Genomic DNA, 27,064 nt, shown 5'->3' with positions numbered 1-27,064 from the left:
TCTAAATGATGACTGGCCAAACAACAGCATTTGCGTCCATGTACAAGCCTGGGACTAAAATAACGTCTATGCCCTAGTATACACCCAGAGAAGAGGTTTCTTTTCTATACACCCATGGCGTTATTATGGGCAAATACAGTATTTTGTTTGTGTGTTTGTCTGTCTATTTGTTTGTCAGTATACATACATATATACATATATCTGTCTGTCTGTCTGTCTGTCTGTCTGTCTGTCTATCTGCCTGCCTGCCTGTCTACTTGTCTGTCTGTCTGCAGGGTTCTAGCTACAGTTGCAGCCCAACTGTCAACGTTCCTTTGGCAGTTGTAGAGATTTCCGAGTCTAAAGCACAGATACTGAAGAAATAGACACTGAACATTATTGTTTACGATTTAGATGACCTCAATTTAAAACTAAGTCTAATTTCAGCCGAGCCCTAAGAAATGTGACATAAGAGTCACGAGACTTGGCGAGTAGCGTACTCTAAACATAGAGCATTGAACCGACTTCGGTCTGCGGACTATGTGGCTGACTTTGTCTGATGCTGTGGGAACGTGTCATGCCTTCTGTATGTGGCCCAGTCAGCAGTATTTCCTTTATGTCGTACGTGGCAACCAAAGACACTGGACAAACAGCCAATCAGTTGCATGAAACATTTTAGGAGTGTTGTTACCAGGGCAATGGAGCCAGACTTGGCTCCAGCCACGGATCCTTTGGCTCCTGAAGACTCCAAGTTAACAGTTAAACTAAACATTAATGTGTTGCTTTTCCGGTGTCCAGTCTTTGAATAATGCCATTGCCAGACTGGACTCTGGGTCCCACCAGTACGGGAAGTATACTATCAATGGTCTGCCTATACAAGGCTACAAGGAAGATCAGAGTCTATATATACAGCATTGTGGAAGATGACGGCTGAGTGTATCATTGCAGCACATGGCGGTGGAAAGTTCTGGTCCGTGTATGTGGGCGTGAGTTCAAATTCCACTCTTGATACCATGTACTATTGGCTTCTTGATTAGCGAGTGGCAATCTACCCGACACACAACCATATTCACTCAACAGCCTCTAGACTAATCCTTACACTAATCTATATACAGTATTTGTATGTGTCCTTCCCATAGGAATGGCCAACACAATACAACAACCTATAGTAATCTCCCTTTCTCAAGTCAAACAACTGTCTAACCTTACAACAATTCACAGTAGCATCTTGCTGGAGCGGCAGTGCAGCGACAGACAACCTCGTAGGACGTACAAGGTGGTTGTGTGAAGATATCGTGGATGTTTTGATTATAGTGGTAGTAAGAGTCTAAAGGCAGGTGGCATACTGTATCATGCGTTTGTCAAATTGTTTTAATAAATTTCTGGTACTGTACTCAGTCTCTTGGTCTTGAGTTGTGCCACCTTGCTGCAGAGTGAAATATAAAGCAAATTTATGGTCGGACATCGTGCTCTAGCAAAAGAGGTTGACCCAACATTTTAAATTTTGGGCATTTATTCTTATTTGATTTCTGTATTTATTTGCGATCAAAATCAAAACATAAAATTTGGCTTGTTTGCTGTTGTTTGTTGCATGGTTGTCGTGGTGGTTACAATTCATTGTAACTAAAATTTTATTAAATTTTAGTTAAAGCAAGGCCTGTAAAGTAATGACATGAACTGATCAAGAGATGAGCAAGCTAATCAAGAGCATGTTTTTCAACAAACAACTTGGTTACCGGCACGTGGCCCTCCCACTGTTTATTCTATTTGACTGCAGCTAGTGCAATGAATGGTGCTTGGGGCAATACATATGATATTGCTCTAAAAAGTCATTTTGTACTCACATAGTTGGAGGTCATCAACTCTTAGATCTTGCCTAGCTGCTTCTGTCAGTTGTCTGGACTTTTGGGTCCCTCATTGATTTTCTACCAGTACCATCCATGCAATAACTATTACACATTGATCAGTCATGTAGGTATGTCCTATCAAAGCAAAATAGTGGTAGTTCGTGAACATCAGTTGGTCGGTCAAAGTGCGATGACCGATCGTTTTATTCCACTCTGTTGCTGGGTGTATACACATTATGTCAGTTGTGGGCAGAGCTAACCCTATAGTGCACTTAAAGCCTCTGGGTGTCCAAGGGCTTTAGCTCCATGTACAGGGCAGGAACACCTAAATTTGGTTCCAATATTGACGACCACCTGTAACCGTTTGTCGTAAAAGAGCTTCAGTGTGAATCATGTTTGTGATTGCCAAGTCTTGTTAGAAATAAACAACAGAACTTACCTGTCTGCAGCTACTAACGCGAAATCAATTGCTGTAATTATTTCCACAGTCATGATCGTCCACGAGCTAGAGATGCACTTTTGAGTAGCACACCAAACTGACCAGCAGTACAACTGGTTACTGTCGCTAAACCAAACAGCTTATTGATGATGGCTTTACATCTTTACATGTTGGACAAATATTACGGCATGTCTGCTCGTTGGATCCATCAGAGCTTCAAATGCAAAGTTGAAAATCAAAATTCAACTTTGAAAATTATGAAAAATAAAAAATTAAAATTGAAAATTACAAAATTAAAAATAAAAATTTGTTTTCAAATTTAAATTTTTCCTGCAAAATAATTGAAAGTCACTGACAAAATATTTGAAAAATTAGCCAAAAAATTGAAAAGTTAAAAAATAAAAATAAGAATAAAATTTGGAAATTGAAGAGGTTGGATGTCTGTACTTCGATGACTACATACTATTTACGGACTTTGCAGTCACGTGAAATGAAAGTCGAAAGTATGATTTTAGATATATTTTACAGGTAGCATGTTTAGATAGAAAATTGCATCTAAATTTGTAATTCTTTGTGACAAGTAATCCTATCATACGTGGTGTTCAGAAGGCTCATAGCTGTGGAAGTGAGGGTGTAGACACAGCTTCAATTATTAGTTTTACAGGAATCAGGTAAAGTCTACAGCATTCGTGATGTCTTGCATTGCGTGTTTTCCCTGTCAGCATTGAGAGTACATAGCATGACAGTTAGAGAGCATTCAACCATTAAAATACCTTCCCAACTGTCAATTTCATGGTAAAGACAGTTTTAGCTAGAACCTGCTGTCTGTCTGTCCATCTGTCTGTCCATCCATTTGTTCGTTTGTCTCTCTGTTTGTCTGTCTGTCTCTCTGTCTGTCTGTCTGGTCTGCTGTCTGTCTGTCTGTCTGGTCTGCTGTCTGTCTGTTTGTGTGACTGTTTGTATCTGTTTGTGTGTCTCTATGACTATTTGTTTGTTTCTTTGTGTGTGTGTGTTGTTCTCTATTTGATGCTAAACTATTGGTTAAACAATAATACATGTAAGATTTCTATTGCAGAAAGGAACAGGCAAATGGACAGTCACCTCTTTACTCGACTTGGGCATTCCTGTCACGCTGATCAGTCAGACAAGCAGGAAAACAACATTTTATAATGTGTGCACTAACTGACATTGTCTACTGTAGGTGAGTCTGTGTTTGCACGTTGCCTTTCCTCTTTGAGAGATGAGAGAGTAACAGCCAGCAAGAGCTTGAAAGGGCCGAGTACGACCAAATATGAAGGTGACAGGAAGGAAATGGTGGAGCACATCAGACAGGTAGACAGTGAGAAGTCGTGGAGGATCTTGTTGCCCATTGATTGTGATCTGTGTGGGTGTGGTTGGGCTCTGTATGCATCCAAGATTATCTCGTATGCCCAGGGCTGCTGAGAGAAGCGGCAAAGGAATACAATTGGACATCAACTATGGATCAATTGCTCTCATGTGGAGAGGTGGCTGCATCATTAGAAGGTTGGTCTTCTGTCTGGCTATATGTTTGTGTATTAGTAGCTGTTTGTTGTCTGTCTGTCTGTTCCATGTTTGTGAGTTTGTCTCTATTTGAGAGGTGAGTAGGTGTTTGTTGTGTAGTGTATAAAAATCTTCATTTAGAGTCAAACGTTTTACTGTAGTTCACATGATCAACACAAACTGTAAAAACCTGTGAGACTGACCGCTAGACTATCAAAAAGTTCAATGTCAACTCATGTGCACAGCAGACTACACACATGCAACATCATCTATTGCATTTATAACAAGCAGCAAAGTTGGATAAATTGAGACAAACAGACAAACAAATACATCACAATTATCTGCTCCTAAGTCACATCCACGGCATCTCTACGAGTGTCACTTTTTCTTCTTTGTGTTTCTTGCCTTTCACCATCCTTTTGGGAGGACATGAAGTGTACTCATCATTCTGCTTCACGACATTCACTTGCATGAGAGCTGCTGCTGCAGAAATGCGATCACGTGGATTCTCTTCTGCCATAGCATAGCAAATGTCCTGCAGTGGAACATAAGGAACAGCTCGAAACTGACTCTCACGCACTCTCCTCTCTGCACCTATTCCTGTGAATAACTCAACAAGCGTGACTCCCAAGCTGTACATGTCAGCTTCTGTTGTGTTGTGTGGAGTCGCTGCACGACCTTCCACAACTCGTTCTGGTGCAATGTATTGTGGACTGAGAGGACCAACAGAAAGTGACTCGTTAGAAAAGTGACAAGAGCCCAGATCACCAATTTTGGCTTCCATGGTATTGCTGATGAGAATGTTGGTAGAGCGAATGTCTCCATGAAGAAGAGCAGGCTGCAGCTGGTGAAGATACATCACACCACACAGACATCCCACAGCTATATCCACTTGTTCCCTCATGGATAGATATCTGCTTCTCAAAGCAGCTCTGATCACATCTTTCAGTGATCCTTCCAAAAGCTCCATGATGATACGAAGAGGAACTTCATTCTCAATGATAGCTCCACAGATGGACACGACATTGGGGTGATGGACACGACTGGACACCGACACTTCACGTCGAATGAATGAAATGTTGAGATCATCTACTCTAACTGGTTCTTCATAAAATGTCTTGACAGCAACTCCTACACCACTCCACATGCCAACACCAACCTCTATAATACACCATCATTTTATACCATGGTCACGTGACCAGTCACGAGCTCATATGCTGTGGTGTATATGATGTATTGCATGGCAAGTGTGCAATAAGTTACTTCCAGTTATTATCGCACTCTCACTTATACTTATACACATCATGTGCCCATGGTATAAATATTTTATCGTGTGATTAGCATGCTATATAAGGGGCAGGTCTATCATATATTCATATATAAACAGTAGAGCACGTATTACATGGACACCTCATCTCTGCCACCTGGTCATCGTGTGACCACAAAATCAGTGGTAGAAAATCAAATCAGAGCCACAGTACACACAAAATCAGTGACATCTTGCAAAGTCAGATATCTGTATGCTACACATGTAATGATAGCTACTTGTTGGGATATGGTGCTTCATACCAGTTATCTACATAGACACCCTCTGGTCCCAACCTGTCCGGATAACTAAATGGTACTCTACTGTATAGCTACATGTAAACAGACAATTCACTCATTTCTGTTACCTCCATAAGCTCCTTCTCCCAACTTTAATCCAGTCATGTGTAAACTGTCATCATGGATCTGTATAACGCTGTCATATTGATGTTGAAGTTGTTGCAGCTCCTGCCATGCTCTTTCACTTCGTTGCAAGTCTCTTGCCAGACGTTCATTAGTCGTGTGCTTCTCTTGCACCTCGTGCCTCAAGACATCAATTTGTCTTCTCAGTTCTTCTATTGTGCTTCTCATATCATTAATTTCTTGTTGTTGTTGTTGTTGCAGCTGTAAAGCAGATTTCTCTGCTTGAATGGCTCGATTGCTTTCTCTGAGCTGCTCCAACTCTTTTTGTAAATCATCAACTTGACATGCACTTGCTTGATGCTCGACTGCAAAAATAAATAGTAAAGATTAATACTCAAACAAGCAATAATACACATAAACAGATGAGTGAGTAAGAAGACAGAAGACCGAGTATGTAGATAGACAAACAGTCAACAAACGAATCCAGCACATGAAGGTAAAAATATTTAGTGTCACCTTCTCACAGATTGTTTTAACCAACAACATACATTACTGATACAACATGGAAATGACTGTCTGATGTGTTCAACAGATCTAGAATCTTAACGTGTCAATCATGACATACAACATCCGTCTGCTTGTCAGATTTTAGTAAAAATAAACAAGCTTTACTTGCAACTAGAGCAGTGGTGGATAGTAAATATCTTAAAAAGAACAACAGAGTGACAGTAGATAATAGTTGTACATATTGGATGACTGGGTTACATAAAACAAGGGAGGAATGCTGCCCATCTTTACATTCATCCCACATCTCATGTCACATTACATGCTACATGTGACCTCATCATCACCAACTGACTTAGCTAATGCAAATTGCATTCGAATTGTCTGCTCATTGGGTATAAGGAAAGTCACTACAGCACAGTTTATACAAAAATTTCCTGCAAGAATAATTGGGAGCTCATAAGTAAATGAGTGTATACCTTGATGATAAGAAACAACTCGTTGATGTTGTTGCAAAATGTCGACTGCTTCTTGATCTTTCTTTAGCATTCGTAAGCAATAGTTCAGATCTCGAATTGCTATACACACAATAAGATAGAACTCCTACTTTGTCCACTTTCTATCATTTCTAATCATTTTATGTGACAACACACCTGCACTTGTTGTGGGATGGAAAATATTGACACTTTCCTTTAGGATGGTTTCTGCTTCTTGCCACTTCTGTTGTCTTAGAAGGACTTTAGCAACACCAAATAAACCTGAATACAAATAAACATTCTACAGATAAACCAAAACAAAATATGACTCTAGACAATGAATTACTTCTTCCTCTTATTGGGTGTTCCACACCCATTGATTTACTCATCATTTCTGATGACTCGTGGAACAATGGCAGAGCATCCATTTGTTGGTCTTGTTTCACTTGACACTCTGCCATACGACAAAGAGCTGAACAAAAAAAACAATAAACATAATTAAGAGACAATTCTCATATTTACAATCTCTCACTTAAAGCAGTGTCATGATGGTTGGTTGGTAAAAAGTGTCTTTGCATTGTTGCTGCTTCCTGCAGTATCCTATTCGCATGCTTGTAGTCACCCCTTATCACCAATACTTCTCCCATTTCACTCAACACTACACAACACAACACAAGTCAGCAACGTATGTCACACAACACACTGACAAGTTCAATGATTAAACTCTTCAAACTCATTTCCATCTTGTAACTTACCAAGTGCCTTGCCTCGTCCTTCTCCCACCATTTGAATCCATCTTTCAGCCTGTTGTAACAATGTTTTCACTTCCTCTTCTGTTCCTTCATTTAGTTGAATTGCATAAGCCAGTAGAGTAGCAGCTACTCAAACACAATAAGCAACAACAAACAACATTTCAATTCACACACCATACTCACCTCGTGCTTTCACAACATTGTCATCCATGCTGAATGCTAAACCATAACCTTCTCTCATCACATCTTCTGCTTCTCTTGTTAGACATTGAGAAAGAAGGCAACGTGACAAATAAGCATAAGCTGCACAACAACAAAAAACATTTATTAACAGTCATTGATATCAATATTTAAAGCCATATTAATACATAAAATGTAAAATCTTTCATCAATAAATTTCAATTTCTACAAAACAAAATATCACAAACCAATATTTCATATTTAATAAATAAATGTTTGATTTAAGATTAGCAATTTTACCAGCAAATGAATCAGCATTCTTTATTGTTTTCTCACATCATACAAATCAATCCAAAGCAGCAAACATCATAATCACGACTGCAATTTTCCATCATAAATATACACAGACCTCGTTACTCTGACATCCAATTAACTGACATCCTTGCTTTCCCACAAACATACACGTACAACCAATTTACAAATGTGACACAAAGCCCTCATGTCCACATTACCAATAATCTGACAGTTGCATTAATACAACAAACACTAGGGGAACAAACATGCTTGCAACGACCACATCTGACCGTATCTATTAACATTCACAAATGCAACACAAAGACTCGTCTAAAGTCGTGCTTCTCCACTTTCATCACTGCCCTCCACTTAACTAAAGACATTGACTTCAATTCACAATGTCTAAATTCACTTTTCTTCTCTCTTTGTCTATTTGTCCTCCTTGACGACCCGTTCATGTGTTCCTCTCATCTCTTACACTCTACACAAGCTGCAACACTACATTACTTCATTAATTAACAAACTCATAAACCTAACACTCAATATTACATTCACTTACAAACTCACAACATCAATCTTACTCACTTGCTGTCATTATGACTTTGTCCACAGAAGACAATCTTCGCTTGATGTTGAGTGACTCTCTTAAATGTTCTGTTGCTCTTTCATAGTTGCCCTGATGGTATAGACACCCTCCCATTAGGTGTAACACTAAATTAGAGACACAACAACACAACAGTCAGTCAGTCACATCATCTCTTCTAGTCGTAGTCTCTCTTCACAGTCTGTCACACACCCCAACATCTTCACCTCTCAACACACACTACACACTAGACATAGTGCACATAGATCATAATGAAAAGCTAGCCGCACTACTCACATTTCTACTTTTCTTTTACTTTCTTCTGCATTAATATTTCCCTATACACTAAATTAAAGATAGAATGCATTTTCCTTGCTGCTCTCACTTGCTGTGGCTGTTTGTATTGCTGTCTTACTAGAAAACTCTTGTCACAACCAGCTATGCTACTCTCGTTGTTCTACATTCATTTCTGACAAAGTATGACTTGTATCTGTTGATGGACGGCTGTTCAATATCCAACAATATTACAGCAGGATGTCACTCATACAAACACCAGTTATCCCAACATGTCCGTCTACCAGACACAGGCTGCCTTGCCCTCACCTTAGCTTTACACACAAAACGGTAATGTCCGTCCTCATTTGTGATTGTGAAAATGTTGCAACTGCAAATTAGAAGCAAACTAGAGTGGTTCTGTCCACAGAAGAGAAGATAGAAATTTGTAAGAAAGCCTCGGGTGGCTGCAGCTACGTCTGCATTGCTCAACACTTTGCAATTGCGAGCTCTACCATGTGGGACATCATGAAAACCAAAAACAAACTGCAGACATTCCACTCTCACTAGTCCCACATGTTAAACAATTTGCTTGTGTAGCTGTAGTGAGTAGACGTCATGCAATTATCTGGAATATTCAGAGTTATGAATAGAGCAGGTCCCAAAGTCTTCACATAACTCACATCCTACTGTAACTTATGCAAAACACAAAATTTCTGCTATAAATTGTAATTCTCTTAATGGAAGAACAAAGTGCCATCATAACGAACACAAATGATGTCACATGAAGAATATGGAAAAAAGCAAATGCAACAAGATTTAATAAAACTTTGTCCAAATTATTAATTAATGACCAAAAATTGTTGTTCTGTAAAATAATATAAAATATCAAATTAATATCAATCCTGAGTTCATATTCAATAAAACATTAATTGACAAACAAACTGTTGACAGAACTGATGAAATGCACGATTTTAGATGTAACCCTCAACTTTACTATCTAAATTTCCTCTAAACGGTCAATAGAGGTTGAAAGCGTTGTGTTAGTGAGATAAACTCATAACAATGAATAAAACAGAAATCACACTTACCATTAGACAGAAACTCTTCGTTTTGAGGTGTAATATCTCGTACAATAGACAAACACTGTTCCGTAAACTTTACGGCGTCGCTCACTTTATGTTGGCGATACAGACACGCACCCAACATATTAAGCGCTTCCAACACAAATTTAAATAGTTAATATCAATAGATATCTACATCTTCACATATAGAGTCCTGTATCTAGTTTTGGATAACGGCTAGATTCGGACGCGAGATCTTGGTTCCACGCAATTCAATTATTGTCTAAATATGAATATAGGGCAACGTAGAGACATTAGGTAACTGATCTTGATCCGTGACAATCAATGGATTTGGCTCGTTCTAGCGAGAACGAGACTCGACTAAACGTCTACCACGCCCTACCTCTAGACCTGGACAAATACCTCTAGTTTCGGATGGCCTCTCGTGTAGAGCTACTAAAGCACAGACACAAACCGAATCTATTTGTTGCAGTAGCCTAACATCTCATCTTACAAACAATCGTATGGACAGCGTCGTCGTGTTTCATGCGTAGCCGTAGTATACATGGTAGTCGTCAGAGTTGAGTGAAGTCACGCCCTCTAGTTTCAGATGCCCGAAACACGCTAGATTGTCATTTTATGACCAAATTTAGACACTCTGTAAAGATTTTGAGCATAGAATCTCGACGTCTAGTGCTAAAATCAACTTTTAAGACATGTTCTATGTATTTCTAGCCAATTCCTCATCACTCTCTGCAGCGTAGAGATCGTACGGTGCCGTTTGCACATCTAGGAAACAAAATTTCTCTATGTAGCAGTATCTTACTGGCTTGCTATGCAATCTAGAGTAAAAAGGTTCGACTTGCACATTCAAAAATAGGGTATTCCCCGCTGATAGTGGATTCCTTTTCTCATGAGATAGGATTAATTTGTTCCACTTTTCATAGGGCATTTTCTCTAAATAGGTGTTCCTGGTCAGTGCACTTTCCGGCCATTCAATTTTTCAATTTTAGTTTGGTTAAAAATTGAAAAGTACATCGTGCATTTCAATTTTTGGACCAATTTTTAACAAAATCGCAAATGCAAATTTGAAATGACAGCTGCACTTTCCCACCAAGTATATTCTATTAGTCTTCAGCAACAGCACCTAGACGTGGTAAAGCAATTTGATTGTTAGCACTGTCTCCTTCAAGGTGTACACTCTAGTTGACAATTGACAGACACAGCTCAAATAGCTATCACCTACTGCTGATGAAATAGTAGTTAATAACTATGCAGTAACCATCTATAGGATTTTCTAGCTAGGGAAGCAAATTCTTGTATAGTTGATGTGGCGTAATTCGTCAATTATAGACATTCGCTGGAGGGATTGGTTGTAACAGACTTGGGTGTACGTACACAAAGCAACTGGGTTGTGGCACAAGTGTACATAGTAGCAAGCTATCAGAGTTGGTTTTAATTAAAAGGCGATTATTTCCAAAAGATAATAATTAGCACATGATGAACATGGAGAGAGTTTCTATTGAATTAATCGATCGATCGCCTTGTTGTTGATTAATTAATTGTTACACCTATGGTCAAATCCACCATTTTCTTCAGCAACAATACCTGTACTGTATCCAGGAGATGGTTATCTGAGTGCTGAGTAATTTGTGCTAAAACAAGCTAATCGGCTTAGCGCTTAATTAAGGCAGTGCAGGTGAACTGTGCTATGCTTAATTAAGTTAAACCTGTGCCACAATTCTAATCACTTTGGCACAAGTTCAGGTGCACCTTTACTATACCTGCAAGTGTGTTACAAACTGAATCCCTCTACTAGCGCAAGTGTGTACAATCAACAAATTAGAGACGCCACATCAGCTGAACAAAAAAATTCGCTTCCCTATAGAATCCTAGATCATTACTGCTAACCCCTATTTATCAGCCTGTTACTTGGAATTGTCACCTAGAGTGTACACCTTGAAGGAGACAGTGCCAACAATCAAATTGCTTTATCACGTCTAGGCGCTGTCACTGAAGACTAGATAGAATATACTTGGCCGGAAAGTGTAGTTGTCATTTCAATTTTGTATTCTTGATTTTCTTATATGTAGTAACTCAATTTTCAATTTTGTAATTTTTAATTTTTGGATAAAAACTGGCCCAAAATTAAAATGCACGATGTACTTTTTAATTTTTAACCAAACTAAAAAATTGAAAAATTGAATGGCCGGAAAGTGCACTGACCGTTCCTGACCTCTCTTTGTTACTGAAGCCTCCTGTTTGTTACTGAAGCAAAAGAGAGGTCAGGAACGCTTGTTTAGAGGAAATGCGGTACGAAAAGTGGAACAAATTAATCCTACCACATCATGAGAAAAGGCAACTAGATATCCAATAGCAGAGGGGAATACCCTATTTTTGAATGTGCAAGTCGAACCTTTTTACTCTAGATTGCACAGCAAGCCAGTAAGATACTGCTACATAGAGAAATTTTGTTCCCTAGATGTGCAAACAGCACCGTACGATCTCTACGCTGCAGAGAGTGATGAGGAATTGGCTAGAAATACGTAGAACATGTCTTAAAAGTTAATTTTAGCACTAGACGTCGAGATTCTATGCTCAAAATCTTTACAGAGTGTCTAAATTTGGTCATAAAATGACGATCTAGCGTGTTTCGGGCATCCGAAACTAGAGGGCGTGACTTCACTCAACTCTGACGACTACCACGGCTACGCACGAAACACGACGACGCTGTCCATACGATTGTTTGGAAGATGAGATGTTAGGCTACTGCAACAAATAGATTCGGTTTGTGTCTGTGCTTTGGTAGCTCTACACGAGAGGCCATCCGAACTAGAGGTATTTGTCCGGGTCAAGACGGAGGGCGTGGTTTACGTTTAGTCGCGTCTCGTTCTCGCTAGAACTAGCCAAATCCATTGATTGTCACGAATCAAGAATAGTTACCTAACGTCTCTAAGTTGTCCTATATTTCATCCTTAGGCAATTGCGTTGAACCAAGATCTCGCGTTCGAATCTAGCCGTTATCCGAAACTAGATACGGGACTCTACACACTAACCATGTGCTTTATCTCTCGATTTACGTTCTGCTGTCTCATAGAGTAACAGTAATTTATGGCAAATACTTTCAGCATCTATATAGTTTCTCTCATCAAACAATTTCCTTGCTCTCAAAAATAAATCTACAAACGAAAACGAACAAAACTGAAACAAACACTACATCTCCACCCACAAATGATACCATCAGGGTTATCTGTAGATTGAGCCATAGTAGATCAACTTGTACAATCTAGTCAACACGCACACAAGTTTAGAGAGGGACTTTGTCGTGCACATGCGCAGTCAGTAAATCCGTTGTTCCTCTCATCCGTCCATTCAGAGAAGAGAGAAAGATTATGGATTGGCCAGTAGACTTGGATCAGAGTCTCGGAGACACTCCATCTTTCAGGCAATCAAACAAACCAATTTTCCCGTCTCTATTTCTAATTGTTTCGTTATTCTTTATTCTCAGAGCAAGTTTGAGTCGTAGCGAGCAAGATATGCACAGACTCGAAACGTTGCTGGAGAAGGTTTGACTCAAATTAGTGTAGAAATGGATGGTATAATGAAACGCCCACGCCCACGTGTGTTTGGGTGTGGCAGGTTATCAAGTTGTCTAGTGGATTGTTACAGAATGGAAAAGCCTTTTCATCGTCCAACAGGTGTGGATGCTTGTAGGATGTTAATTGCCGTTTTGTCTCTAACTGTGATGTTGTGTTGTAGTGTGTTGATTAATGGATTCAACTCTCTGAAAGATTACTTTGGTGACAGTCAGTTTGTAGCGGTATGTTGTGTGTGTGTGTGTGTGTGTGTGTGTGTGTGTGTGTGTGTGTGTGTGTGTGTGTGTGTGTGTGTGTGTGTGTGTGTGTGTGTGTGTGTGTGTTGTAGTTGTTGTTTGTCGTTGCTACAGGTAACACTTGGGCGATTTACTGAGACTTTGTCAGAGCTGCAGTCATTGTATAGAGTAGGTTTGTATGTCTGTATTGATACCACACAACTATGCTGTTTTCTAATTTTTGTTATTTTCTTGTCGTTTATCTGTTTGTTTGTCTGTCTGTCTGTTTGTCTGTCTGTTTGTTTGTCTGTCTGTCTGTTTGTCTGTCTGTCTGTCTGTTTGTTTGCCTGTTTGTCAGCCTGTCTGTTTTGTTTGTCTGTCTGTTAGTCTGTCTGTCTGTTTGCCTGTCTGTTTGTCTGTTTGTCTGTTTGTTTTTTGTCTGTTTGTGTGTCTCTTTGTTTGTCTGTTTGTCTGTTTGTTTGCCTGTTTGTCAGTCTCCGTTTGTTTGTTAGTTGTCTGGTTGTCTGTCTGTTTGTTTGTCTGTCTGTTAGTTTGTCTGTTTGTCTGTCTGTTTGTCTGTCCGTCTGTCTGTGTGTTTGTTTGTCTGTCTGTTAGTTTGTCTGTTTGTCTGTCTGTTAGTTTGTCTGTTTGTCTGTCTGTTTGTCAAACACATTTATTTGAACATTTTGTCTATCATACATTTCCGCAATGCAAATAACTATATATGCTGTCCAACTACTATCAATGTTCGTGAACTAAACTAAATTCAAAACAAAACTTGAAGGAACTAATAACTCTAAAAACTCTAGAAACTCTAAAAGCAGCTAAACTACGTGCAAAGCCCTAGCTCAGTGTCAGCTAGTGGCTAAAGTACTGAGTGGCATAAAAGTCACTTCTGTTGACTCCAGTCAATGAAGATGACTTCTTAGAGATGATGTTCTCATTGCACTTTTGGATTTGGACCGAAAAGCGTTTGCTCCAGAAGTCGATAAACTCCGCTGGATTTACTCTTCCGACTTCATCTGATGACTTCTTTGCTATCTTTTTAAGAATTTCCATGCATCAAACCCCCATGCTCCAAAGTGTTCCATTACCAATGGAATTGCACTGACAATTGAACCTCCTGGTAGTTGTTGTTTGTTATATTTTGGTCTCTTCCTGTCTGCTCTCCTGTCTGCAGCTGCACGATCAACACCAGCAGATGTGGGGAAGATGTCACTGCTCCATGGGTGAGCAAGGGAGATGTCGAGATCGATATTGTATCCAGTGTCGGAGTCGAAAAAGACAATGTCCGGTCTGTTGTCTGTAGTAGTGTACCTGTTCCTTGGCTCCCTGCGATGATGGATACGCAGCATGCGAAAACAATCTGACCAGATGGAAGAAATTGACTCATGAGACCACACAGGCCCACCACCTGTTTTACAAGTCAACAAATGGTAACCACTGTCATCTATGTCAGCACCACAGTTACAGGTCGTTGTCCAATTGGAGAGAGACATGGGCAAACCCAAATGAAGGAAGGACGCCAAGCAGAATTTGCAAGAACTAAGTGCGTACGCTTCCAATGTGGGAATGGCGTTTAACCAAGCCCCAGCCCCCTTTCCTTTTGATGAGCGAAGGCGGGCTGCATCTCTAGCGGTGGGAAAGTTATCCAATAGATTCTGAGCCTTGGAAGTAGCAGCAACTGAAGACAACTGATTTGGAACTTTCTCGACACTTGACAAGTAGTCAGAGATATGCTTTCCTGGAGGAACAGATTGTGCTAAAGCCTCACTGATTGGAGAGGATGAAGAACTCAAGAGGGTGTCTATGAGAGGTCGTAAATCAGGAAACCGGAATGGCAGATTTGTGATAACATTAGCCCAGGATGCAACAAATGCAGGTTGTCTCACTGAAAGCAAAGGAATCATTCCAAAACCACCCAATCTGATAGGCAAAGAAGCTTGAAGCCAAAACTTGTCAGCTATCATGTCATAGCCTAAGAGTTCAGAAAATGTTTCCTTTGTCTTAGAGTCATGGATGGTAGATGCAGGAACCAGTAAATCAGGCTGGACTGTCCTGGCCAAGTGGTTCAGGCTGGGGACATGACAGCATCGTAATAACAACATAGCACTCTGGACATCGTCTAATTTGGTAAGCTGATTGCACAGTGAAATCTTTGATTGAGCTATTGTGGTACAAGAGGAAGTAACAAATGAAGCTGTACCAATTGGTGAACCAAGAAAGAGAGCTCCTTCGTTAGACACGGGAACTCCGTCAAGCCCTTTGACAACAGTTGAGGATGAAGGAGAAAAAATCTCGCACTTTTTGTCGGCTATGACCAAATTGATAGCTAAAAAGGACTTTTTCAAATCACAAAAAGCAGCCAGAACATCTTCCGCCTCACCCAGCAAAAATACATCATCAAGGTAAGCCAGGACTCTTACTGAAGGGTGAGAGTTCTGGACATTAGTTAACACTGAATGAATGGCAGTTGCAAATGTGACAGGTCCCAAAGGATCTCCTTGATGAACTCCTTCCTCAGATGCGATTATAACAGGAGAGGTATCTCTCATGAAGACAAGCGAGCTGGGTTTGCCATACATTTGAATCACATGGTTGTGTATGTCGGGAAAAGATAGAGAAACTTGCTCCATAATCTGGTCCCTGCTGACAGAATTGAAAGCGTTCTTAACATCTGTTTTCATTGCTATCCAGTTGGGATTGGATTCCAAAAACAATACTTATATGATGTGCTACTAACTTTGTGCCACATCTTGTTGATACACCGTGTTGAATGTCTGTCTGTCTGTTTGTCTGTCTGTCTGTCTGTTTGTCTGTCTGTCTGTCAGTTTGTCTGTCTGTCTGTTTGTCTGTTTTGTTTGTCTGTTTGTGTCTGTCTGTATAATTTCTTGACATTAGTTTAAACTTTGTCTGCATGACCAATTTCATTCTTCTCGTTAGATTCTATTTGATCAATTTCAAAGAGTATTAGCTGATGGAGTAAAAGAATTTCTTCGAAAGTATGAAATTACAATCAAAATCTCACATTTCCATCTCATCACACCTTAACTTGGATTAAGCTTCTAAGTTTGATCACGTGACCTTCCTGATTGCAGAGATGTTCGTTGTGTAAAAGATACAAAGAAAGTGTTCGACAAGGCAAGCAGTGAGATGGACAGGTATAATACTTGTGGTTTGTTGTGGTAATTTTTATGTATTTAATTAATTCTTTATTTATTTATTGATGTATATTTATTTGCTTGATTGTTTATCTTAGTTATTGTGTTTGTCTGTTTGTGTGATCATTTCCAATGTTTGACTTATTGTCAGTCTGTATACATACATTACAATGTGTTTGCTTGTTCTCTTTTCAGTGCTCTTCAGAAGAATTCTCATGCATCACGATCAAAGCTTCAGGAACGTGAAGAAGTGTGTGAACCTTTTGTAGTTCGTTTTTATGTTTACTCTGATTTTGAATTTGAATGTAGGCAAGCAGGACATTGGCAGATATGAGTGTTGCATTTAGGCATACAGCACTTGATTATGGGTATCAGGTGAGACGAGACACATGGGGATTTATGGATGATGAGCACATAGACAGACAGGTGGATAGGCAGACAATGACAGATAGACTACAGGTAGACAGACAGACACATAGACAAACACACTAGCAGTCAGACAGACAGACAGACAGGATCAAGTTTACAGTCAACAATCTTCACTACTACAACAGTTACTGTTAAAGCGAAATGTTCTACCTATAGTCTAAGACTATTGCTACACAGACAGACAGACAGACAGATACTATATCTCATATAGACTCTACTTGTACATACTGTATGCTAGGAATTTGTAAAAGCAAACCAGTCCTTGCAAACAGCAAAAGTTATAGATTAACTATTAAATGGACTTGGCCTTGAATATGATTGTCAAATAATCTATCTAAATCACCATGATTAGGTGACAGTTTTGAAAGTTTTCTAAGGATAACTTTGGCATTGCATCTTTGTAGAATTATAGAAAATCTTTTCCTCGAATACGTCACAAACATGGACTCCGATTGGAAGCATTAAAAGTTGGCTTCTGGATTTGCTGACTGTTGTGATAAATGCTGCAAAAAATTCTCTGCCTTTGTGCCCCACCTCCCATAATGTTCTATCACAAGAGGAACACATCTTGGTACATATCCTGCTGGAACAAGCTCTTCTGAACATTTTTTTCATTTTCTTCTCTTCTCTTGGCAAGGCAGCATGACCATTTTTCTTGCTAGTCCTCCTAATAATGTCCTGACTCCATCGATGAGCAAGTGAAACATCAAGATCCAAATTCTGTCCAGTATTTGGATCAAACATTGTAATGTCTGGACGGTCTTCAGTACTGATGTATTGATGTCTTGGTTCTGCTTGATGGCGAAAGTGAAGGTCAGACAGGCACTCACTCCACCCATTTAAGACTGAATTGTGAGACCACACAAGTCCACCCCCATATTTACAGGTTAAAAGATGGTATCCGTATTCATCTAAGTTATGACCACAATCACACTTTTAATCCAATTTTTCACAGACAGACACATAGACAGACAGACAAGACAGACAGACAGACAGAAGGAAATTGACAAACATCTGAGTAACAGTCAAGTACCAGGTAGTCAGATGTGTGAGTTTCTAATGGACAGAAGATCAAACAAAACACATACACAGGAATACATCACACAGACAGACATGTGGGCATCAAAGACACATTAAACTTTATTCTTTGTTCAGGTTAATCTTTTTCATGTGAAGAAAGGGCATCGTCTTCTACACACTGTAATGCACATTTCTTTTAATTATTTTGTCTGTTCAGTCACCGTTATTGTTTAGATGTTGTCATTCATGGAAGCTCAAAGCACATTTTTCCGACACGGTTACGATGTATTGAAAGAGAGTCAGCCATTAATGAAAACAGTAGCAGAAGAGGTGACATGGCACTAACACTTGTTGTTACATATTAATATCAACTAGTTGTTTGTGTGACATCATGCAGTAGAACATCAGTAGGTTGTTGTTGGTACTTTATGTTGATCATTTACTGTAGGCTGAGTGGAAGTTTAATTAATGAACTTAGCTTGTATGATGAGCTGCAGTATTTTTAGTTGATGATATGGGGTATTTGTTTAATTGTCTGTATGTTTAAGTGGATATTGTTTGTGTTTGGAAAGTTGCCTCTTGGTTGGGTTGATTAGGTAGTGGATGTTGGGTTGATTAGGTAGTGGATGTTGGGTGATGGACAGAGAGACAAATTGATGGGCAATCAATCGAGCAGATGGACAGATTGAACAGACAGACAGACGAGAGACAGTCAGTCAGACAGACAGACAGACAGACAGACAGATGAGAGTAGACAAATACACTGACATATAGATCAGCGGACAGACATTCAATACATGGGCAAAGATAGACAGATGAATAGACAGATCAGGACACACAAATAGAAAAAAATAGACATACTGACAGCCAGATAGGCGAGTTGTTCAAACTTTATTTATTTTATTGTTGAAAATGCATCACACAACAACAGACAATTTCATCTCTTCTACTCTACACATAATCAATAATATATTGAGAAATAATTGTTTATATTAATTGATATTAATAATGTTATTAGCTTGATGAACTTGCTCATCAATGCACCGAGAAAGAGAAGAAGTTGACGGAGCAAAGATGCCAACTGACAGCTCAAGTCAAGGACTACAACAAGCTGTCTGTAGACTCGGACATGAGGTTATTGTGGCTTTTTCTGTCGTCTGTATTGTGATGCTATTGTGGAGGCTTTAGTGGTGCTATGATGCGAGGATATTTGTGGAAACGAGGGACAAATGCTTTCAAGACTTGGAATAGACGATACTTTTTCATACAGAATAATCAGTTGCTCTATCAGAACAAATTCAAGGTGTGGAGATGTAACTGGTGTGTGTGTGTGTGTGTGTGTGTGTGTGTGTGTGTGTGTGTGTGTGTGTGTGTGTGTGTGTGTGTGTGTTGTGTGTGTGTGTGTGTGTGTGTGTGTGTGTGTGTGTGTTGTGTGTGTGTGTGTGTTGTGTGTGTGTGTGTGTGTGTGTGTGTGTGTGTGTGTGTGTGTGTGTGTGTGTGTGTGTGTGTGTGTGTGTGTGTGTGTGTGTGTGTTAGATGAAGGTTTAGCTGTGCTTTGGGTTTACGGTTCTACTTATTTGCTTTGGCGGTTGGTTTATGTGTTTGCTTTTTTCAAATGTTTCTATTATCGTATTTCTGTGATTTAGTTATCTGTATTTTGTCTGTTTATTTGTTTGTCCATTTGTTTGTTTGTGTCATTGTCTGTCTGTTTGTTTGTCTGTCTGTCTGTTTGTCTGTCTGTCAATACATATATTTTCAAACATTAAACTATTATACACCATCTAAGCAAAGCAACTAAATACTACCCAAGCCAATAGGGCTTGGTTCTACCTGCAACTATTTATGTTTATGTGGCTGTCTCTTGAAACAATCTTCTTTATTTTTCTGTCAATCACTCTAGCATTTGATGGTTGTAGACACACAGAAAACACAGATCTCCAGTATGTCTTGAAGGTTGCTGCATTTGGCTTTCCGTCTTCGTCTCTTGATAGCTGTGACAGTTTCTTCAAATACTCTTCAGCTTTCTCTCCCCAACAGCCAAAATGTTTGAAGACTATAGGCACAAATGTTGGTCGAAAACCTCCAGGCAAGAGCTCCTGGTCGTACTTTTTGATCTTCAGATTTTCTCTTCTGGTTGCTGCTGCTCTCTGAGTTGTAGCTGATAAACCTTCTAGTTCATTGCTCCAGGGATGTGCTAGAGCAATATCCAATTCAAGATCCACCCCCGATGCCGAATTGAATACGACTATGTCTGATCTGTCTTCAGAATTGACATACTTTCCTCTGGGTTCTTTTACGTGATGTAATTGCTTTCTTTTTTGGATTAAAGAGTGTGATTGTGGTTTTGACTTTGATGAATACGGATACCATCTTTTGACCTGTGTGGTCTCACAATTCAGTCTTGAATGGGTGGAGTGAGTGCCTGTTTGACCTTCACCTTTCTCATCAAACCGAACCAAGACATCAACACATCAATACTGAAGACCATCTAGACATTACAATGTTTGATTCAATACTGGACAGAATTTGGATCTTGATGTTTCACTTGCTCATCGATGAAGTCAGGACATTATTAGGAGGGCTAGCAAGGAATATGGTCATGCTGCCAAGATAAGAGAAGACAAGAAAATGAGAAATATTCAGAAGAGCTTGTTCCAGGAGGATATGTATTAAGATGTGTTCCTCTTGTGATAGGACATTATGGGAGGTTGGGCACAAAGGCAGAGAATTTTTCAGCATTTGTCACAACAGTCAGCAAATCCAGAAGCCAATTTTAGTGCTTCCATGTTTATGTCGCGTTGGAGAGAAAGATTTCCTACAATTCTACAAAGATGCAATGCCAAAGTTATCCTTAGAAAACTTTCAAAACTGTTACCTAATCATGGTGATTTGGATAGATTATTTGATTTTGCCATTCAAGGCCAAGTCCATTAGTTAATCTATGACTTTGTTGTTTGCAAGGACTGATTTGCTTTTACAAATTTCTAGCATATGTACATGTAGAGTCTATGTCTGTCTGTCTGTCTGTCTGTCTGTCTGTCTGTCTGTCTGTCTGTCTGTCTGTCTATCTTTCTGTGACTGTCTGTCTGGCTTGCTGTTTGTCTGTCTGTCTGTCTGTCTCCTATCACTGTTGTTTGTAAGTTTGTTTGTTTTTGTTGATTTACTTGTTATCTGTTTCTTTGTCTATATTCTTGCTTGTTTCCATGCATTTGTTTGTTTGTCTTTTGTTTAGGGTGATGAGGTAACTGTGTTGGCTGAAGATCTACGTCTTTGTACTCTAAAACCAGCTGATGACCAATTAGAGAGGAGATTTTGCTTTGAAATAGTTCTGCCGACAAAGTAGACAGTTGTTCTAGCATTGTTGTGTTTACCATTTTTATTGTTTGTTTATACAGATCTGTGATGGTACAAGCTGATTCGGAAGAAATTAGAACGGCATGGATAACCGCTGTGCAGGTATGTGATGTGTTGGTTGGTTGTGTCAACGTGTACAACTGACAGGCAGATGAATAGGTGGAAGGATGAAACATGCACACACACACACATGCACACAAGACACGCAGTTTGATGTTATGTGTTTCTATTTTGTAGAAAGCTGCAGCCGCTGCATTAGACATTTCACCCTCAAACACAGCAGAGAAGCAAGTATGACACACTGTTTAGCAATATATAAACTGTTTAGTGTGTGTGTGTGTGTGTGTGTGTGTGTGTGTGTGTGTGTGTGTGTGTGAGTGTGTGACAATTCATGTTTTGATATGTAGTTAATTAAATGTATTTAGTTAGTCTATTGCTGATAAAACTCGTTTTTCTTATTGAAAGAGTGTAACACCTTCAGCGTCGTCATCATCACCTCCTGACAGTTTGTTTGCATCATCAGAAAAGTATGCTACATCATGTTAGTCATAACTTGCTATATTGAATGCTACAATATTACTGTCTACAGACGTACAGCCGAGCTGAAACGCATTGCTGGGAATGAAACGTGTGCCGACTGTGACTCTCCAGGTCAGTAGTTGTTGCTAGTTTATGTTGTCAAGTTCGACATCGTGTTGTTGTTGTTGTAGACTCAACGTGGGCAAGCATCAACCTTGGAGTCACTCTCTGTATTGATTGCTCGGGAATTCATCGGTCAGTTGGGCGAGTACATTGTTTGTGTCGTTGGATAAACGTTTGTGTGAAATTTCAGGAGTCTTGGAGTTCACGTTTCGAAAGTGCGATCGTTGACACTTGACCAGTGGGAACCAGAAACAGGAAAAGTACGTACAGCATTGACAATACTGATGATATCATCAAATCTGTCATTAGAGTTGCTACTATTATTTTAAGTTTAATTAATTAGTTAATTAATTATTAATATTAAAATGTTATAAGACAGAATGACTGTATTGATGTCTAAGTACTTGTCTAAGTCATTAGCACATGTGCATTACTAGTTTTATTATCAACTAATTATTTATTTATTTTTAAATTTTTGTGTGTGACTTTAGCTTATGATGATGCTTGGCAACTCTGTGGTCAACGGAGTGTTTGAGCAAAATTTGGAAGGATGGAAGAAGCCGACAACTCAGTCGTCACGAGATGAACGAGAGACATACATACGAGCGAAGTACATCGACAAACGTTTTCTCTTGAAACAAAAGATAGTGTCTACCTCCAAACCAGTGCGAGTACCGCTTACCATTGTCACCGGCTCAGAAAGTGACGACAGCGGAGACGAGGATCCTTTCCCGGTTGCTACTGACAAACGAGAAGTGACGATGGATTCAATAGTGTTGTCTGAAGCTACATCTGATTCAGACAGGATCAGTCCAGAAATTCATCGGAAGACCTACAGTCAGCCTGTCTCGCCGGTTGGTCGTCGTCGCTGGACGATTTCAAAACCGAAACGAGCACAATCTCAGGACGAGTTGGACGTATTGAAGGGTGAAGGTGAGGCAGGCAGCATTAGTGATACAGAAACGGTGTCGAAGCCGAAGAAGTCGAGACGAAAGAGAGTTCTTCACAAGTTGAAGAAGTTGTCTCCGAAGAAGAAGTTGTTGTCGATGACGGGAACGGAGAAGGAGGAAAGTAGATTGAGACGGTTGTCTGTTGAGTTACATACACATGCTGGTAGTTCGGGAAATAGTTCACAGGTTGATGTTGTTGTGTTGAAGGATGATGATGTGTGTGGTGATGGTTGTTGCTTGTTGTGTGTGTTAGATTTTGTATGAGGCGACAAAGACGGGTGATATTTCTGGGATGCTGTTGGCTTTGGCATGTGGTGAGCTGTTGTGATTGTAATAATGCTGCTTGTATGCATCTCACTTGTCTCTGTTTGTTTGTTTATCATACTTTATGTTATGGTTTGCAGGCGCTGATGTAAACTGGAAGAATGAGAAAGAAGATATACAAACGTCTTTACATCAAGCTGTGCGATTTGTAAGGTCTTTAGAACACTTGTAGCTTTGTGTGTTTGGACACTGGTTTGTCTGTTTGTGTTTAGTTACTGTTATTGTGATTGTTGTTTGTCTTTGGTTGTTCATTTTTTCGTACTTCTTCCCCTTCTCTCTTATTTTTCCTTCCCTCCCTCTCTTCTTTCTTCTCTCTCTATTATTTCTTCCCTTTCTTCCCTCTCTTCTTTTCTCTCTCTATTTTTACTTTCCTTCTTTTCCTCTCTTCTTTCCTCTCTTTTCTTTTCCTTCATCTCTTCTTTCTTCCCTCTCTTCTTTCTTTCCTTCCCTTTGTTTCCCCTCTTTTTCTTTTTTCTTCCGTCTCTTTTTTCTTCCTTTCCTCTCTTCTTCCTTCCTTTCTTCTTTCTTCCCTCTCTTTTTCCCTTTCTCTCTTCTTCATTCCCTCTCTTCTTTGCTTCCTTTCCTTTCTTCCTTCTTTCCTCTTTTCTTCCTTCCCTGTCTTCTTCCCTCTCTTCTTCCCTGTCTTCTTTCCTCTTTTTTTCCCTCTCTTCTTCTCTCTCTTCCCTCTCTTCTTCCCTCTGTTCTTTCCTCTCTTCTTCCCTCTCTTCTTTCCTCTCTTCATCCCTCTCTTCTTCCCTCTCTTCTTCCCTCTCTTCTTCCCTTCTCCCCTTTCTTCCTCGTTCCTCTCTTCTTCCCTCCCTCTTTCTTGTTTTCCTCTCTTCTTTCTTCCCTCTCTTCTTCTCTCTCTTCTTCCCTCTCTTCATCTCTCTCTTCTTCCCTCTCTTCTTTTCTCTCTTCTTTCCTCTCTTCACCCCTCTCTTCTTCCCTCTCTTCTTCCCTCTCTTCTTCCTTCTCTTCTTCCCACTCTTCTTCCCTCTCTTCATCCCTCTCTTCTTCCCTCTCTTCTTCCCTCTCTTATTCCCTTCTCTCCTTTCTTCCTCGTTCCTCTCTTCTTCCCTCCCTCTTTCTTGTTTTCCTCTCTTCTTTCTTTCCTCTCTTCTTCCTTTCCTCCTCTGTTCCTCCAATTTCTTTCTCTCCTCCCTTTTCCATCCTTTTCTGCTTGGCTGCCTGCTCGTCCACTCTTGTTTTGTGTTTGTTTCTTCTGTCTTTTATTTTTGCCATACCTAAACATAAGTGTTGACTGAATCTACTTTCTGTGTGGATGATTTTATTGTTTCCTTTATAGGAACAAATTCTAGCATTAGAATTTCTACTACAAAATGGAGGGAAAGTCAATCTTGGTGATAAAACTAAGCGCACACCATTACATCTTGCTTCTCAACAAGGTGGAACTGGGTATGGATATTGCAACAGTGAAGTGTTCTAATGCATTACAGACAGGGTTGTCTCTTTTACAGTCTTGTATGTTTGCTGTTGAAACGAGGAGCTAAACAAGATGTTGTAGATGAAGATGGACAGGTTAGACACGAGGAGGCATATCAACACAGAGACATACATACAGACATGATGGCATGTTCACCAGCAACAGTAATGACAAACAAACATACATACATACATTTTTTGTACCTACGTACATACAAGAGCCCCTAAGGCTCAGGTTCGATACTGCAATGACTATGCTACAATGCTACAATGCTATCAGCGGTCACTGTCTATATGTCACTTCTTCTTCTTCTTGGTACACTCCGGAGAGAGAGGCAAGTGTATGTTAGTTCCTTGCCCAAGGGAACTTATGTATGTGACCCTCCCGCACTCAAACTCTGACCCAAAGGTCCCGGATGTTGCCAATCTCCAACTGCACACTCTAACCAATTGAGCCACAAACATACATACTTACATACATACATGCATACATACATACGTGATGGTGATGGCATGTCCACAGGTGCAATGGAGACTATCTAACAGTGTCAGATGCTGCAGAAAACCTGCACATTGAATAGCTTTAATTAAGTGGATAAGGTGTGTGCTGGGCCAGATCTACTCTCGTCCTAAACATATGAATGATTCACTGGGGCAAGAATTGCAACAAGCAAACCCATACGTCAGGATACAGGTGATTTGCCAGGAGCACCTACGTGAGCCCCTTGCAACTGCCATTGGAGAATATCACCAATACTCAAAGAGTTGTCTGAACCGTTGAACCATGAACCATGGTCTCATCCTCATCGGGGAACAGAACAAACTCAAACCTCAGGACTAGAGGCTATGAGCAGGGCGGCACAAGCTTTTGTGGCGGCCTGAACTCGCCACGTCATGGTGCTGTCTTTGGGAATCTGGAGCATTTCCATGAAACAGCAGTGCCACTAGTGCCACCTGCTGCATCACTTCTCCCTGTTGGCACTACTGCTGTTGGTCTACGACTGCTATTCGACCGGCTGTACTTGCTTATATTGCAGCTAACCTTCATATCTGGAGGTCATTCCACTATTCGCCACTTGTGGACGTGCCCAGTAGCAGACAGCTTTGCCTTGGGACATACATACATACATACATACATACATATATGATGGTATGTCCACTGATTTCAGTGATGACTCTTTAATGTTACATATATACATACATACATACATACATACATACATACATACATACATACATACATACATACATACATACATACATATGATTGTTTATTTGATCTTGATTCAATGGCATGTTTGTTGCTTCTGCCAACACAGAACAGCTATAGTGTAGCTAACGCAGCAGAGCCACATGATGCAAACATACAGACAGTGTATGTAGCTGCTTTAGGCTACACAGGTCGGTCTTTGTAGTTGAAGCAAGAAGAATGTGTGCACATGCGCATTTGTCAGTGAGCATGCAGTGGGCATGGTTACTTATGTCTATGTGTGAGCTGCGGTTAGCTAATTGTGGACATCTGATGAGTGGTGTTTGTTGCTTACGAGGTTCAAATTTTGGGCAACTACTTCTGTCCTTCCTTTTTGCTCTCATTGCCACATACCGACACACTGAATGCTGACTGGATAGACAACTACTTTAAATGTACACACACACACACACACACACACACACACACACACACACACACACACACACACACACACACACACACACACACACACTGCGTACAGTCAATTGAATATTTACGTTTTGTATTTATGCTCCCTTTGCAGGATCCATTGGCTATTGCTTTGTCACAAACTCATGCTGACATTGTGACACTGTATGCAAGCATTCATATATCGTATCAATCTGTAATTAAATAATTAATATTTGTTTTGTGATTTAGTCTGCGTTTGGCAAAGCTGAACAAAGACATGAAGGAGAACGATGAAACAGCTGGTTTTGACAGCTACAAGGCAATTTTCAATGATTTCTCACGGATGGCTTTCAACAGTCCTGACAGACTGCGACGATCGCCGTCAACTAGTGACCTCTAGCTCACGGGAGTGCATGCCATCTGGTGACTTCAAGAGTGTGGAGCAATTGTTGCCAGTTGGCTGTTTGGTTGTTTGTTGTGTAAATCGGTGTTATCATGAGCTTTATATGATTGAGATGATGGTGAACATTCTATTCTAGTCAGCACTATTGACATTGCGGCGAATTATCATTTTTATGCAGTACAAATTTATGGAACGTATTGAGTTTAGACTTTGTAGTTTGGTTGGCATTCTAATGAAATCTGAGGAATTACATTTGCAGTTTGTGCACTCGCTCGCTTTCATCGGCTAACACGTGATTGTATGAT

General features: G+C 39.9%; 3 protein-coding genes across 5 annotated transcripts in view; 2 read left to right on the top strand and 1 right to left on the bottom strand.

The window, feature by feature from the left end:
• Positions 1 to 3,611, top strand: part of LOC134182395 (ADP-ribosylation factor GTPase-activating protein 2-like) — a 5,416-nt gene extending 1,805 nt beyond the window's left edge. Inside the window, exons 6-7 of the mRNA XM_062649793.1 lie at positions 3,341 to 3,404; positions 3,467 to 3,611. Coding sequence (XP_062505777.1) covers positions 3,341 to 3,404; positions 3,467 to 3,470 — 68 coding nt within the window. The 3' untranslated portion in view covers positions 3,471 to 3,611. The remainder of the gene's footprint in view (positions 1 to 3,340; positions 3,405 to 3,466) is intronic.
• A 111-nt stretch (positions 3,612 to 3,722) lies between these two features.
• Positions 3,723 to 12,917, bottom strand: LOC134182339 (uncharacterized). 2 transcript variants are annotated; one of them, XM_062649739.1, is made up of 12 exons: positions 12,819 to 12,917; positions 12,637 to 12,759; positions 9,608 to 9,733; positions 8,246 to 8,371; positions 7,370 to 7,489; positions 7,190 to 7,312; positions 6,967 to 7,092; positions 6,781 to 6,906; positions 6,612 to 6,716; positions 6,438 to 6,536; positions 5,460 to 5,819; positions 3,723 to 4,947 (listed from the first exon to the last, which is right to left on the bottom strand). In XM_062649739.1, exons 1-12 carry the CDS (start codon positions 12,844 to 12,846, stop codon positions 4,139 to 4,141), a joined length of 2,271 nt encoding a protein of 756 aa, XP_062505723.1. In that variant the 5' UTR covers positions 12,847 to 12,917; the 3' UTR covers positions 3,723 to 4,138. The 2 variants fall into 2 exon arrangements, with proteins under 2 accessions (XP_062505723.1, XP_062505724.1); XM_062649740.1 differs by lacking the exons at positions 9,608 to 9,733; positions 12,637 to 12,759; positions 12,819 to 12,917 and adding an exon at positions 8,541 to 8,559 and having other exon boundaries at positions 3,724 to 4,947.
• An 8-nt stretch (positions 12,918 to 12,925) lies between these two features.
• On the top strand, positions 12,926 to 27,009 carry LOC134182336 (arf-GAP with coiled-coil, ANK repeat and PH domain-containing protein 3-like). 2 transcript variants are annotated; one of them, XM_062649734.1, is made up of 27 exons: positions 12,926 to 13,025; positions 13,089 to 13,146; positions 13,220 to 13,278; positions 13,340 to 13,400; positions 13,527 to 13,580; positions 16,335 to 16,393; positions 16,490 to 16,552; positions 16,748 to 16,802; positions 16,862 to 16,927; positions 18,137 to 18,181; positions 18,236 to 18,331; positions 19,020 to 19,135; positions 19,190 to 19,304; positions 21,234 to 21,340; positions 21,397 to 21,457; positions 21,593 to 21,646; positions 21,821 to 21,882; positions 21,945 to 22,006; positions 22,066 to 22,129; positions 22,188 to 22,257; positions 22,489 to 23,133; positions 23,201 to 23,261; positions 23,352 to 23,419; positions 24,578 to 24,687; positions 24,750 to 24,810; positions 26,490 to 26,539; positions 26,606 to 27,009. In XM_062649734.1, the coding sequence occupies exons 1-27, from the start codon at positions 12,973 to 12,975 to the stop codon at positions 26,754 to 26,756; spliced, it is 2,526 nt and encodes an 841-aa protein (XP_062505718.1). In that variant the 5' UTR covers positions 12,926 to 12,972; the 3' UTR covers positions 26,757 to 27,009. The 2 variants fall into 2 exon arrangements, with proteins under 2 accessions (XP_062505718.1, XP_062505719.1); XM_062649735.1 differs by lacking the exons at positions 18,137 to 18,181; positions 18,236 to 18,331; positions 19,020 to 19,135; positions 19,190 to 19,304.
• The last annotated feature ends 55 nt before the right edge of the window (positions 27,010 to 27,064 follow it).

This window comes from Corticium candelabrum, chromosome 7 (assembly GCF_963422355.1).
Source record: "Corticium candelabrum chromosome 7, ooCorCand1.1, whole genome shotgun sequence".
Lineage (NCBI taxonomy): Eukaryota > Metazoa > Porifera > Homoscleromorpha > Homosclerophorida > Plakinidae > Corticium > Corticium candelabrum.
The sequence above is the reverse complement of the archived record's forward strand: the minus strand, read 5'-3'. Positions and strand labels throughout refer to the sequence as shown.